The sequence below is a fragment of the Eschscholzia californica genome, unplaced genomic scaffold (assembly GCF_041429995.1).
Source record: "Eschscholzia californica isolate CP2 unplaced genomic scaffold, dmEscCali1.0.p SCAF_1, whole genome shotgun sequence".
Classification (NCBI taxonomy): Eukaryota; Viridiplantae; Streptophyta; class Magnoliopsida; order Ranunculales; family Papaveraceae; genus Eschscholzia; species Eschscholzia californica.
The window spans coordinates 72,722,342-72,738,273 of NW_028238198.1; the positions used below are offsets into that span (position 1 = coordinate 72,722,342).

General features: G+C 32.2%; 1 protein-coding gene across 2 annotated transcripts; it reads left to right on the forward strand.

The window, feature by feature from the left end:
• Positions 1-11,864: 11,864 nt before the first annotated feature.
• LOC147568948 (aspartic proteinase 36-like) lies at positions 11,865-15,414 on the forward strand. Of its 2 annotated transcripts, none has more exons than XM_086655392.1 (10): positions 11,865-12,318; positions 12,872-13,001; positions 13,093-13,340; positions 13,658-13,882; positions 13,982-14,141; positions 14,230-14,303; positions 14,525-14,615; positions 14,810-14,885; positions 14,988-15,059; positions 15,183-15,414. In XM_086655392.1, exons 1-10 carry the CDS (start codon positions 12,089-12,091, stop codon positions 15,335-15,337), a joined length of 1,461 nt encoding a protein of 486 aa, XP_086511518.1. In that variant the 5' UTR covers positions 11,865-12,088; the 3' UTR covers positions 15,338-15,414. The 2 variants fall into 2 exon arrangements, with proteins under 2 accessions (XP_086511518.1, XP_086511519.1); XM_086655393.1 differs by lacking the exon at positions 11,865-12,318 and adding an exon at positions 12,628-12,745.
• Positions 15,415-15,932: the final 518 nt, after the last annotated feature.

The window sequence follows — 15,932 nt, forward strand, 5'->3', positions numbered from 1 at the left end:
TAGTATATGTTTTTGTGATTATCTCATAGGTTGTTATTACTCCAAAAAAATGCGGTTCCGACTTCCGAGAAAAGAAAGAAAAAGAAACTAGATCAAAATTTGGTTAAATCACATCGGGAGCTATGGATATATTCGTTAAAAAAAATACAAGCAGAGACTGATAACTCAAATAAAGTGTTAGTTGATGAATCATTTTTTTCAACTTAAAGTGTAGGGGGCCCGTCGATATGTTCGTCTAGGGCCCTCCGAAAATACACACTCCCTAGTATCCTTATTTGGTTGAGGATCTGTATAAAAATTCTAATTCTAATTTGTATTTTTTTTTAACAGAATTGTAATTTGTATTGGTATTCATATATCGTTGCCAAGATGGAAGTCATTTGGGACATGGGACATGGGACATGGGCAGGGGCAGACCCACGTAGGGGCACGTGTCCCCACACGCCCAAGGTAAATAAGTGTAAAACATTATTAAATATACACAGTACAAATAACATAACATTTACTAGATTTGGTGTAGCGGTAAGAAGGTTGTTTCTTGCCCTGGTCAGCAAGGGGTTCGACTCCCACAATAATTCTGATTTTTTCTTTTTTCATGAAAATATTTGGTTATGACCCTTGTATTTAACTAGGTATCGTTGTAGCCCTTATTTCTTCCTTTTGATTTTATTTTCAATCCAAATCTTTTTGTTTATGCCCCTCTGTTTTAACTAGGTATCGTTGTAGCGTTTATTTCTTTCTTTCTTTTACTTTATTTTCGATGCAAACCCCGTTAATTTTTTTATAGCTATTTTTTCTATATCATTCTTATGTTTTCCTTTTGTTTTATTTTTATAGAAATATTTGTTTATGGTCCTTGTACTTTAACCAGATAGCGTTTTAGCTCTTATTTCTTTCTTTTAACTTTTATTTTCAAATCAAATCTCTTTGTTGACGCCCCTATATTTTAACTAGGTATCATTTTAGCCGTGATTTCTTTGTTTGACTTTATTTTCACATCAAAACTTCTTTTAGCTTTAAATTCGATGCGTTATAGCTATTTTTCTATATCATTCTTATGTTTTCTTTTTACTTCATTTCTTATATATGTATATGTATATTCTTTTTTTGGTTTACTATTTTTTCTGAAATCATTTATCTCTCTCTATCTCCTTAACTTCTTTAAAAACGAAAATTTTGCGGATCATTTTTCAAGACGTAAAAGGTCACATTTTTTAAAATAAATTTTATTAATTAAATTATATTTGAGACTACAACCAACCCAACTCACATCAGCAAAAGCCAAGTTGGTTGAGAATGTGACAGTGTAGATATAAATCGTTCGTTTAGACAACACATCAAATTTTTTGGATAATTTTACAATTATTTGATACAACTAACAGTGCCCCTACTAAAAGTTTTTCTGAGTCCGCCACTGAACATGGGACAGGGGTCCGGTGCGTCAACGCCTCTCCTACCGTCTCGGTGAGAGTACTCCTATTCTGAAGCTTCAATGGTCATTATTGTGGAAAAAAGTGAAGAAATTGGAGGGTAATATTTAAATGAAAATTAAGATGTTTGAGCATTGAAAATAACAAGACAATATAACATTAATAACATAAAGAAATAATGTGCATCGATGGGTTTGAATTGTCGTTGCCTCAAAGCACGAGTTGTTTGACCATGTGAATATTACTTTCTTGAACATGTCAGGCGGCCCATCATTCGGACCAGCCTACTTGGCCTTGTGAAACATTAATTGCACATAACAAACAACAAACAGTAAATTAATCATATGACAACACTAACAATAAAATAGTGATAGTTAATAGAAAGTTTGAGTCTAAGGTCTAAAAATAGGAGGGTAATTAGTCATATATCCACTCCTAAATCAATAAATAATATAAAACCAAAATAAACAGAAAATAGAAAATAAGTCTAAAAAATCACTTTTTGGTAGGCCCCATGCATGATGCATCAAATCAGTTATTTTCTCCCACTATTGCCCTTTTGTAAATATATTCTAACCCAAAGTGAACCAAAGGTTTCTTGTGGTTGAGTTAAGAAATTTATTCTTTCCATAAATTTTAAGAAAAAAATTATTGTGGATATTTATTGTTAATATTTATTTGCAAAATAAATATTTGTCATACTTATTCTCAATATTTATTTCTAAAATTTATATTTGTCAAGACTAACATACCAAATCAGTAGTTTTTGTCCTAAAAATTAGATTCCATTATCTCTCTCTATGTTCTTACAATGTTTTTATCTCTACAAACTATTTTGTCTTAAAAATCATTATGAAAATTATATATATGTTGCTTAAATTTCGAATCTTCTTAAAATATTTATTTGATTCTAACAACATACTTAAATGTGCAAGCATGCTAAATGAACAGAAGGAGGAATTACAGGTAGCTCTTGGTTTCCAACTAGGTGAACTCCCTATTAAATATCTCAGACTCCCATTACTCGCTTCAAGGTTATCGTATAGGGATTGTATTCCATTATTAAATCAGATTCAGATGAGAGTACAATCATGGAAGACTCGCTTTCTCTCTTATGCAGGACAACTTGTACTGCTTAAGTCTGTCTTAGGCAGTATGCTTATTTTCTTGTCGTCAGTGTTTGTACTTCCGAAGTGAGTGTTTAAAGAAATTAATCAGATATGTAATAGGTTTCTTTGGAAGGGCTTGGAGGAGGGTAGTAATAGACCAGCCGTTTAATGACTTGAGGTTTGTTTGCCGAAGGAAGAAGGTGGATTGGGATTGCGTGATATTTGAAACCATGAATCAGGCAATGAATCTCCGATATGTGTGGGATATCATCAGTGAGAAGAATACTCTTTGGGTTCGTTGGGTGAAGAAATATTTGATCAGGGGAAAAAACTTCTGGACTATGGAGATTCCAACTAGTTGTTCGTGGTGTTGGAGACGTATTTTGGGCAGCAGAGGTTTGGTTGAAGAGTTAGTCCAGTACATTATTCATGATGGCCGGAATACCTACTTCTGGAGAGATATTTGGCACCCGTTAGGGTCGCTGGCCGAGTATTTCAAAACGAATCAACGATTTGCTTCCCAACTAAGAGAAGATGTCCGAGTGTCCGATTTTCTTATTAATGGTAATTGGGTAGTTCCTGACCGAGTTAGCCGTGCTTTCCGTGAGGTGTTTAATGAACTGCAGAATATAGATATGGGGGGTTTGGAGCATGACCAGGTAGTATTGAAGGTTACATCTTCAAGTGAATATACAGTAAGGGACACTTATAACGCTATTAGGCGAAGAGGTAATCGACAACCGTGGTCCAAATTAGTTTGGTGTATAGAGGGAATTCCCAAGCACTCATTCATCGCCTGGATCGCACTTAAGCGAGGTCTGAAAACAAAAGCAAAATTGCGAGGTTGGGGTTTAGAGATGGATGAACACTGCTCGTTTTATCATTCTGGAGTGGAGACAGACGAACATCTTATTTCCCAATGTACTTTTTCGATCTTTGTGTGGACAGAACTATTGCTTATGATGGGCATACAACGCAATCACTCAAGTAATTGGGTAGAGGAAATTAATTGGTGTGTAGACACATTTCAGGGTAACTCACTCCTTGGCCGAATGGGAGGACTGGTGTTTACAACATATATTTATTACCTATGGAAGGAACGAAATAACAGGGTGTTTAGAGGCGAGGAAAGGTCGAACAGGGAGACCTTAAAGGAAGTGATAAGAGCGGTCAAGATTAAAGTGACATCATGGAAACAGATTGCAACCCAAACGAGCGAGGCATTGCTAATCATGGATCGTTGGAATCTAACACTCCCACTTACCATGAAAATTGCAACTACATGTAAATGGAAGGGTCTTGAACTTGGCCAGATTATTGTAAATACAGATGGCGCTTTTGATTCTTCATATGGAGGGTTTGGTGCTATATTGCGTGATAATAATGGAGATACGATTGTCGCAGCTGCAACCATTACAATGAGAGAGTCAGTAATAACTCATGAAATGCATGGAGTCCGGTTAGGGCTCCAATTGGCTTTAAAATATGGTAGAACTCGGGTCAAGATAGCAACAAATTCTTTGCTTACTGTTTCTATCCTCACAAACCCAAAGAAACCACCACCGTGGCAGATCAAGAGATTGGTCTGAGAAATCAAATTATTATGGGAGCACTTCGAGGAGTGTTCTATTATGCACGTGTATAGGGAAATAAACCAGGCAGCAGATTACCTCTCAAAAATGAAGCCCGCAAATAGAATGATCGAGATGACCCCAGAAGCAATGCCTGAGGAATTAAAGAAGCGAGTGAGAGATGACCAGAGGGGTGTAATTAGAATTAGGCATACTTAATTTGCTGATTGATATGTTTCTTTATAAGTTCTTATTGTTTTATTCGTCATTTTCTGATTCATTAGTTTTGTAAAGGGTCGGGCCCTTCAACCCCTTGACAATTTCAAATAAAAAAACATACTTAAATGTAACATTTTTAAAACTTTTTTCGTAAGAAAAGAAGTTGAACTTCCCATCACCGCAATATTCTTGGCATAAAAAAACATAATATAAACTGATATTTATTTTGCTGACATTTTCAGTATTTTCTAACATTTTATTGATTCTATTAGCATAATATGCGTGACGTATGTTATGAATTAGTTAGAGTAGGTGAATAAAAGTTTGATTACTTTCTAGCATCTTATTCATCCTAACAACATTCTTAGATATAACAGAAATTCAAAATTGTTTCTAGCATTTTACTGATTTTATAAACACAATTATATACTAAAGCTAAAAAATACTTCTAAGTTTTTAAAACAACTTAGGTGATGAATCGGTCTAACAACAACATAACAATGTATCATATGTTTTTTCACTTACTTACATTATGTTAACTAAATTTTTAACATTTATCTAGTATTTCATTGATTCTCCTGTATTACTTAAATTAAGAGAACAACATTTTAAACTTTTTTCTAGAATTTTCTTTATTCTCATATATAACATGTGTTGTTACTTGTTAGAGCAAGTGAACAAAAATTGATTATTTATCTAGCATTATTGATTCCAGCGACACACTTAGATATAACATGTTTATTCAGTTACTTAGTTTAGATTAATAACATTTTTAAATTTTTTTCAGGCATTTTACTGATTTTAACTACCCAATTATATCTTAGAAATAAATTCAATCTTGTTTTCATGTAAAATATGCATGTAAACTAATATATATTTTGCTGACATTTTCATTATTTTTGTACCATTTTATTGATTTGAACAACATCATATGCTTTGTTAGAAATTTTGTATAAATTTTTTTCTAGCATTTCTTTGATTTTTTGTATGAATTTTGACAACTCTACCAACATCTTCTAAACTCTGAAAAATCGATCATATTTGTACAAACATAAATTAGTTGGATGACCAAAGAATATTGTCGACATCGTTGTGGTATTTGTAGCATCCCTGTAATATCATCTAGCATTTCCATTAACTCTCAACATTTTTAACGTCTTTAACGATATTTGTACTAAAACTTAGAGTAATTAAAATTATGGAAAATCAATTAAAATATAATCCATTACAAGAACTAATAACTTCAAGATTTTTTTTTTCCATTTATCCTTCAATTCAACCCGAAACATCCAAGTCAATTCAACCCTCATCCTTTGCGATTGTATTGTTAAAACTTTGGCTAACATCCTGTGTGAAAAAGGCTTATAGTTTAGCTTCGACCACAAGTTCATTCACGTGCAAAATCACATACAACCACAATCTCGCCTATAACTTTGTAAAATATATTAGTGTTCAAACAAGTGTTTGTAATTCATGGAATGATAAAATAAAAAAACGTAAAAGAATCGAAATGTAAAACTTTACAAATAATCTGTACAGTTGTCGATAAAGTCATTTTGAGAGTAACGATGTTATTTTTGTAAAATAAATTATTTTTTGTCAGAGTTCAGAAAATGTTGGTAAAATTTTCACAATTATGCAAAATCAATAAAGTGCTACAAGAAATTTGATGGCGTTGCAGGCTGCAAAAGAGACTCGATCATTCAAAATTACAAAACGTAAATGATTTTTTTGGTAAGTCAGAAAATTATAAAACGTAAATAAGTTGTTAAAATCAAGAAAATGCTATGAAAATATACAAAAATTTGCAAAATATATAACTATTTTTCATGTAAATTTTTTGGAGAAAACAAGATTGTAGAGAGGGAAACAATGGGACAAGATCTGAAGAACCCCAAATATATAAGTCTTGTAAATTTGCAAAATATATAAGTATTTCACTGATGGTGGCCTCCATGCACGATAGAGAAAAAAGATATTATATTTACTGTAAGTGTTGGAGAACCCCAAATGTAAATGTAAGGAACTAAGAAGTCTATATACACAATTAGATATTTTAATTATTTAGGTGTCTTATTTATTTAGGAGTTTCTAAGTTTAGGTATTTTATTATTTCTAAATTAAGATTAGTAGCAATCATGAAGACCACCGAGGGCCTCAAGAACAATATCGTGCATGCATGGAGACCACCATCAGTGAGGGAGGCTTAAGGTAAAAGAATGGGTAGCAACCTCAGCCTGGATTGAGGCTGAAATTAGAGATGCCTTATTGGTTGTAGAGTTGGCTTTAAGACTCTCGAACTAATTGTGTCATTGAATAGCATGCCTTAAATGTGATAAGTGCTTGTTCCAAGCAGTAGGATGAATTTTCTTGGTGAATCAGGGCATTGATGATGATATTACAAGGAGAATTGAGTGAGTTTCGTGCTAGAGTAGTTACATTTTGTCATCGAGAAGCTAATAAGGTGGCACATTTAGTAGCAAAACATTATTTTATGTTGCATTAGAACAAGTTGTGACCGAGATTCTTAGTTTTAGTGTGAGTCAATTGGTGACAGATTTAGCCAACAATAATTTCTGCACAAGTAGCTAATAAATCAAGGCATTTGCCTCCTTTCATTAAAAAAAACTTATTTTAGTCTAATTTTTCAAAGGGTTCAAGTCCAAAAAAGTTGCATAAAAATGATTATCAAAAGTTTTTCCACTTTTTGTGATAAAATCTTAAACCTCTACGAAAATGATCTTCAACTTTCAACAAAAAAAAGGCCAGCGTTTTGGGGACTGCTAAATAGTTTCCGGGGTGTGAAGACTTGGTCAAAAATTGGTCAATTTTGTTTGACTATTTTATTTAGGGGGAAAGCAAAATAGCTTCTCCACCTCAGCTCTCTCTCCACCTCACTTCTCTCCCTCCACCTCATCTTCTCTCTCCACCTCATCTTCTCTTTCTCTTCTCCGATTAGGTCGCCGGCCGGAAAATTTTCTCCGGAGAGTTTTTTATTTTGAACCATATTCCCCATCAAATATGTTTCTCCGGAAACTTCTCAAAATTTTGCATATTCCTTTAAAATTTCACACCCCGGAAACTATTTAGCTTTTCCCAAAGCGCTAAGACAATGATCTTCAAAGTTGGAATATATAACCATATAAAAACTAGTTTTGAATTTCTTTATCCACAAACATTGATTTCAAAATTTAACATCCTAAGTCATCCTCAATTCGATTGACATGTGAAAGACAAAGAAAATATTTTTAGAGAATTTTATTGCAAAAACTCCATCGTAGTTCCCATATGGTATTGAACAATAAAATTTGAGTATAACATAATATCTTAAATGTTTATCTCAACAAAAAAAGGATATCTTAATTGTAAGAGAATTTATTGTTCATTTTTCAATAAGTAGAGGTTATTGGTTCGTAATTTTTATTAGATTTTGAGAGTTCTTAACGACTTAGAAATCTGAGTTATTATAATATGATTTTTTTCATAATTAAAAAAAATCAATTTTATTGGTAAAAATAAATTTGTCCAACTTATCCATTTACTTATCAAATGTAAAACTAATTCATTAACTATCAATTAACAATGGAGAACTTTATTTCATCTATGACAAACTAAGACTATTTTAGTATCAATATATATTTATGGAAAATAGTGAGTCGCCCATGCTTCAACTATATCACTATATTATATACTAGGCATAGCCCGTGCCTCCGGCACGGTGAAAATCCTAATTATAGTGCGATCATATATATATAGAGAGAGAGAGAGAGATGCATAAATTGTTTACTATCTTTTCTAGCTTGAGTTCGACAACTTTTTTTTTAAGTGAATGAACATGTGAGAATCATATAATATAGAGATGCATAAATTGATTATCGTTTAATATGAAGATGTATAGTTTGAGGATAGAGAGCAAATGTGTGGAGATATTTTTAAAGACGACAAATTGAAGAAAAAATGTGTGAAATGGAGTAAAGCATTTAATTTTTTTCTCCGGGCATGGTTCTTAAGAGTAAGACGGACAATATATGCTCAGTTATTAGGAAAAATTGAAATCAAATAATTTTATTAAAATTAATAATAAAAAATTGTCATAAATTGAAATTTATAGTAAATAATTTTATTACAAAGAAGACAACATGTATGAGTTAAATTTTGTCAGTTCTTGTTATTTATCTATTTTATCATAGATAATTGTATAATGTTAAAGCAACATTTCATCTTATTTACAAAGATTCCCTCGGAAACACAGGTATGATATTTCCTTTTCTCTTTCAGTATGAACACTATTACCTGTTTGAGTGAAAGAAGTAGAAGAAAAGAGAATGTATAACCAGAACTATAACAGGTTGTAGTCAAGATTAAAATTTTTACTCATATTACTGAAGTGTGAAAGAAGAAGAAGAAAAGAGAAAGTATAGCTAGAATTAGGACATACCGTAATCACAATTGAAATTGGTATTAACATTATTAGTGCATAACTCGAATTTAAGTAAGAAGCAATAAGCAATAGTTGTTCATTCTTGAGCATTGGAATTTAGGTATATCTTATATGTGCCCAAATATCTGTTGGCCTAGATCGACATTCACATCATAATTTGTGTACGATTCATCTAATACAACAGTTGTTTAAGATTCGTAAACAACATATAATAAACAATTAAGGAAGAAATGTAATGGTACCATAGTAACATTGTATTCTCATCCTTGTAAATATTACAACGATTAAGAGAGTTTTAATCAATCTTAATTTCAATATTAGGCTAAATTGAGTTGTTAAACTTACGGTTTGCTTCTAAAGTGCTTAGAATCCACTCTATATATGTTGACTTATAATAAAAATGTTGAATAATGGAGGAGGAAACACTTGCGTTAACTAACAATCGAATGAACTAAGTTGGTGTGCTTTAGTTGAGAATGAATCAGGTTTTTATGGAGAAATTAGAGTAGCCTAAAGTCCAAAACCAATCTATTGATGAACATTAAATTGTAAGGAGAGTTAATGAAATTTTTTGGTGGTAGAAAGAGAAGTTTCTGGGGAATGAAATTTGAATGATACAATGAATGAAGGAGATTAACTCAAAAGGATTATGAACAATCATGGAGTATTTGATATCGGGGCTCTACTAATTAAAAGAAAATGGTGAACAATCATGAAGTTGTCGATCTAGTTGACAACTTTTCTATCTTTTGTCTTAGTCCTAGTCACAACCAAGTTGTATTGTAATATTGAGAGTATTTGATATCAGGGCTCCTACTAATTAAAAGAAAATGATGAACAATCAAGGAGTTGTCGATCTAGTTGACAATTTTTCTATTTTTTGATGGTAGAATATATTTTGATGGTCTTTTTCCATGAATTTTAATTGACAAATAAAACTTAATTAGTTTTGAACGAACAAAAACTTCTTTTTAGAAAGTAAAAGTGTAGTCTTAATAAATTTCTCAAATTTATTAAATTTGTCAAAATTGAAGAACTTAAGGAGAGACATGGTGAGGGTTAATTAAATTAGGGAGATTAAATTAGAATTTAATTTAAAGAAACCAGATCATTACAAATTAGATAGATACAGAAATGCATCTAGTTAGATTTAAACAAAAAAATAAAAGAAAACTTATCCGAAGTACAAAAATCTAAGGGAGAGAAGAGTGTAAAATTATTCATGTAAATGTAACACCATACATACAAACATGAATAAACTTCAAACACTAATTTTGTTTGAGTTAAACAAGACGATAAAAGAAAATTTATCTGAAGTACAAAAATCTAAGGGAGAAAAGAGTATAAAATTATTCATGTAAATGTAACATCACACATACAAACATGAATTAACTTCAAACATTAATTTTGTTTGTGCATAAAGTGAAATTTCCCATTTTGTGATATGCTTCAACAAAAAATAAATTCTTCATACAACTTTGTAACTTATTTGTTGTTGGAGGAGTAGAGGAGGTTGAAAAAAACTATTAGAATTTTGTGAGAGTACTTATGGGGGTTTATGAAGGAAGAATTGTTGGTTAGAGTTCCATTATATGGAATGAGTTAAGGAATGTGATTAGTTGGGAGGGTTATAAAATGTCATTACATCTAAGCAATTATGAAGGGTTAAATACAAAGTAAATTAAATACATGTATGTCTTCCAATCTAGTTGGCAAATTTTCTTTTTTTTCTTGTCCTAGTCAGCTTGTCCTAATCACAACCAACTTTGTAACTTATTTGTTGTTGGAGGAGTAGAGGAGGTTTAAAAAAACCATTAGAATTTTGTGATAGTACTTATGGGGGTTTATGAAGGAAGAATTGTTGGTTAGAATTCCATTATATGGAATGAGTTAAAGAATGTGATTAGTTGGGAGGGTTATAAAATGTCATTAAATCTAAGCAATTATGGAGGGTTAAATACAAAGTAAATTAAATACATGTATGTTTTCCAACCTAGTTGGCAGATTTTCTTTTTTTCTTGTCCTAGTCAGCTTGTCCTAGTCACAACCAAGCTGTTTTGTAATATAGATTCTTAATTATTAAGTCATTATATTAAGGGGCGATAATTATAAGGCCCAAAATGGGGAAGTTATAGAGAATCAAGCCCAATACTAAATAATAATGAGGAAAACACCTAGTAGGTAAAAATATAATTTTACCCTGCAAAATGAAATTTTCCGCCAAATCAACGTCAAAAAACAATTTTGAACATTTCTGAGCAATTTTTGGTTTGCTCTCAACAATTTTGTAAATTTCTGAACAAATTTTAGTTTGTCTCAACAATTTGTAAATTTCTGAACAAATCCGTTTTTGCTTAGACATTGTTTTGCCAAAATATTTCGCATTTTTCTCTTTTGCATTTCACATAGACAAACTGACACAAACATTTTGGTTACAACATTTTTCAATTTGTCTTCTGAAAAACTAAATGATTTTCGCATTTTTTGTTTTGCTTTCGACATAAATATTAAGACTAAAGCATTTTTTATTTGTCCTTTACAAAAATTAAAATGTTATGCATATTATCCTTTGTATTTAACAAATCCGTTAACGAACAAATAATATTTTGACTAATGCATTATATATGTTGTTAATAACATAATTGTATATGTCGTTAACATTTTATAATAAGTCGATACATTATTATAGACATTGTCAACATTTTATAACAACACAATGATATATGTTGTCAACTATATAAGGGTAAAAATGGAATTATGAAAAAAAATATTGTCTTGTTAACATATGTTGTTAACATATGTTGTCAACATTTTGAAAAATGTTTAAAAAATAGGTTTTTTTGGCATTATTATATTTTAGTGGGTTTTTTTCCTATTGGGTTTTTCACTCATTAATATTAAGGGGCATTAATCCTAGTTATTTTTGTATTTAACTAATAATAATTAGTTATAATGCATCCATAAGCCCAACTAGGCCTAGTGGCCAAACTTGACAAACAACTTACAGTCCAATCCAACCATCTTTTTCTTATTTTCTCTAATTATTTATTATATTATTAATATATTATATTTTTTGTCTCCGTCTATTTTGACTGATCATATACCACTTTCCTTTGCATATATAAATATGCTCCCCAATCTTCCTCCAATATTCAGCAACCTTCAAACCTTCCAATCAATCCCCTTCAAATAATACTTCTTCTTTCTCTCTCTAGGTTTCTTTTAAAAACACTTTCTCTCTCTCTATCTCTATAATATTACTCTGTTCTTCATTTAAGAATTAAGAGTGGAAGAAGATAGTATAGTAGTAATCTGAAGATGGGTCGATTTCAGTTGATACTGAAATTGGTTTTATTAGTGTTAATTGTGATTAATGTCTCGGCTGAATTTGAAAATGGAGGTGGGGTGTTTCAAGTAAAGCACAAATTAGGAGGAAAAGAGAGGAGTTTAAAGGATTTGATGGCTCATGATTACAATCGCCATGGAAGGAGTTTAATTGCAGGAATTGATTTCCCCTTGGGTGGAGATGGTTCTCCTACTGGAACTGGGTACGTACTATTCTTGTTTATTTTATAAAATATCTTGTTTTATAGCATAACTTGCAACCTAGATTTTTCAAAATGTAGTGGTAGAGATATATGCTATACAATGGAGATAGAATGTCCTCCCACTGTCCCAGCCAAATCCGGCCCCGACAGAATGTCCAGCCACTATCCCAGCCCCATTCTGCCTGGGCCCGGATAGAATGTCCAACCACTATCCCAGCCGAATTCTGGGCCTGGTTATGTTGCCGGCTAAATGCTTTTGCTCTCTAAATCTTAGCCCCCTACATATCCCGGCTAAGATAGTGACCAGACATTCTCACATTTTCTGTGTTACTGGGTATTTCTCACATTCTTTACCCATCTCAAGCGTACATTGACAACACAAGAGCGAGACTATTCTCGCACTAATGACTTTGACATCATTGTTTGTGTGAGATTTAAGTCTTTTTACATTATTATTAAGAAAACTATGTTACTTTCTTACCTTATGGGCACGGGTTATATTAGTTATCTTTTTTTTTCCTAAACTATAAGTTTTTCTTTATGGTTTTATCAGGCTATATTACACACAAATTGCGATTGGAAATCCATCAAAGGACTATTTTGTTCGTGTTGATACAGGAAGTGATTTATTATGGGTCAATTGTAACAAATGTGAAAATTGCCCTAAAAAGAGTGGCCTTGGTGTAAGTAGAACAAGTCTTCTTCTTCTTGTATCTTTTTTCTGTAAAAATTCATCAAGAAATTTTGATGAAGTTTTGATGTTCATTTTTGTAGGTGAAACTGAAATTATATAATCCAGAGAAGTCTTCATCTGGTCAATATCTTAATTGTGATCATGAATTTTGTAATGCCGTTTATAAAGGTCCCTATCCTGGTTGTTCACCTAACACTCGTTGCTCATATAATCTTCAATATGGGGATTTAAGTACATCTGGTGGTTACTTTGTCAAAGATGTAATAGGGTTTAGTCAAGTCTCTGGAAATAATCAAACTACACCTGCTAATGCTACTATCAATTTTGGGTAACTCTTAATTTCTCTTTTTATCAAGCTAGATTCATTGACATCTAACCCTAAATTACTATATACACAATACCCCTAGATGAAGTTTTTGAATATGGGTATGTCTAATCCTTTGTTTTTAAGTTAAATTTGTGACATGTTTGAGCTTTATCCCATGAATTATACTCTTAACCCTAATGTAGCTTAATAATTCGTTCGAAGAAGCATGCCCTAAGATCGAAATGTTAGGATACTAAGGTTTGCTTTAAGATATTAAGGTTTAAAATCTTGTGTTGTTCCAAATGTTGCTCTAAGTAGAATGTTTGTCTTCTGTATAGGTGTTCGATCCAATTAAGTGGGAATTTCGTTCGCCCTAATGACGCAACTGATGGACTAATTGGTTTTGGTAACGCGAGTACGTCTATGATTTCACAACTAGCTTCATCTGGTAAAGTAAGCAAGAAGTTTGCTCATTGCTTAGATGTGAAAAGTGGAGGTGGAATCTTTGTTGTCGGAGATGTAGTACGACCAAAAATCAATACGACTTCATTGATTCTAGACCAGTATGTTTTCTTATTTTTTACTTCATCAGTTTCGACCTTTTTAATTTGGTTTCGTTAAGTGAGGTGTTTAAATTTTCGTCATTCATATATAATATTTAGGGCACATTACAACATCAACATGAAAGGAGTTAAAGTTGGTAACACCGTATTGAACATATCTAAGCAAGTATTCGAGGCAAATGGAAATGGAACAGTAATTGACAGTGGTACAACCTTGGCTCATCTTCCAGAAGCGATATATGAGCCAATGGTAAAACTGGTACGTAACAATTTGAAGTCTTTTGATTCGAGATTCTACATTTAGAAATGCTTACTCTTAATTCCTTTTTGTTGCTTGTGTTTATCAGATAAACGCTAGCCAACCTGGGTTAAAGATGCGATTAGTTCAAGACCTCTATTCATGCTTTAAATTCAATACGAGGTATTGTTCTTTAATGTTATGAGTTGAATTAAGTTAAGGCATATGATACTTATTTACTATTAAGTTTGTGGGTTGTCCTACTAAATACGAATTGACAATGAGTAGAGAAGCCCTAGATCTTGTGAACCCCTTAGTCGTTGGTGTAATGTATTTCAATTGCTTATTGGTGAAAAGTTGATTATGGTCTTACTAATTTAATCTTCTGATTCATTTGTTTGCAGTCTTAATAAAGGATTTCCAACAGTTACTTTCCAATTCCAAAACTCACTTGAAATGTCGGTTACCCCTGAGGAATACTTGTTTCCGTTCGGTGTAAGTAATTTCGATGATAAATCAACAAATTCCCACTGATTATTTTCATATAATGTTAGCCTTGTTAAGTCATACCCTCGTGTAGTCGAAATGATCCGACAATCTCATATTTTCCTCTCGCTTCTATTGGGCTGTACAAACTTTTCTTTTGCTTCTGACGTTTCGCTCACAACGGTATATGAATATATTCACAGGATGATGAATGGTGTATCGGTTGGCAAAACAGTGGAATCTTATCCGGGTCGGTACAAAACAGAATTATTTTAGGAGGTACAGTGACCACCAAACCCTTAACATATATATATATATTATATACATCAAGAACAGATATTTATATGTTTGAGTTATTGACGTCTGATGATTTTCTTGCAGATTTAGTTCTATCAAATAAGCTAGTTATGTACGATCTCGAAAACCAGGTCTTGGGCTGGACAAATTACAACTGTGAGTAATTCTTAAATCTTTTTACCGAGTTACAAACATCGGGTAGAGTTTACTAATAACACTTTTTTGGGACATTGTCTTCCTCAATTTGTTAAATGTTGGTTGATTTTTTTATTTATGCAGGTTCTTCAACCATAGGACTAAAGGATGACAAATCTGGATCTGTGTTTTCAGCAAGTGCTCATGATATTACACCATCGTCAGCTCTTCGTCTGGATTCAGTAACTGCTTCAATATTGTTGTTGTTATTAACATTCATATTATACTGTTTTGTTTAGTGAATTGTTTCTAAGCAATGTTTACATTTATACATTCTTAATTTATAAATAAAAGAAAGATTGTAATTGTCCCAAAAGGGATAAAGGAAAGATTAATGTTATTGTCCCAAAATGAATTAATTTATTTTGTGCGAATGCAGAATCATCTCTTTGTTGCATCGGAATGAGCATCAATCATTAATCTTATAACTGAAAATGAATGTAAACTGCAATTTTTAGTGTTATTTCCAACATTAGGATAGATGTTGATTCATCTTAAAGACCTCTATAGCAATAGAAGAGTCTTCATCAATAGCTAATTCTTTTACTACACTATCATGGGAATAGTGTGAATTGAACCCAAGGCTTAGTAATCTTGGAAAGTTCAAAAACGCCTACAAAAGTGTTAGTGGCTCCCCCTTTCTTCAGGATTCTCCTTCCAATTTTGTTTTGAAGGGGGCACCATAACACTTTGGAGGGCGCCTTTAAAACTACCCATCTAGGTTTTTTCCATCCAATATCTTCATCTTGGGTTGTCGTTGCGCTCTGAAACTCTGGAAGTGCCTGATTCGATTCCCGAAAGTAAGATCTATGGTTTATTGAGCTTAGATTATTA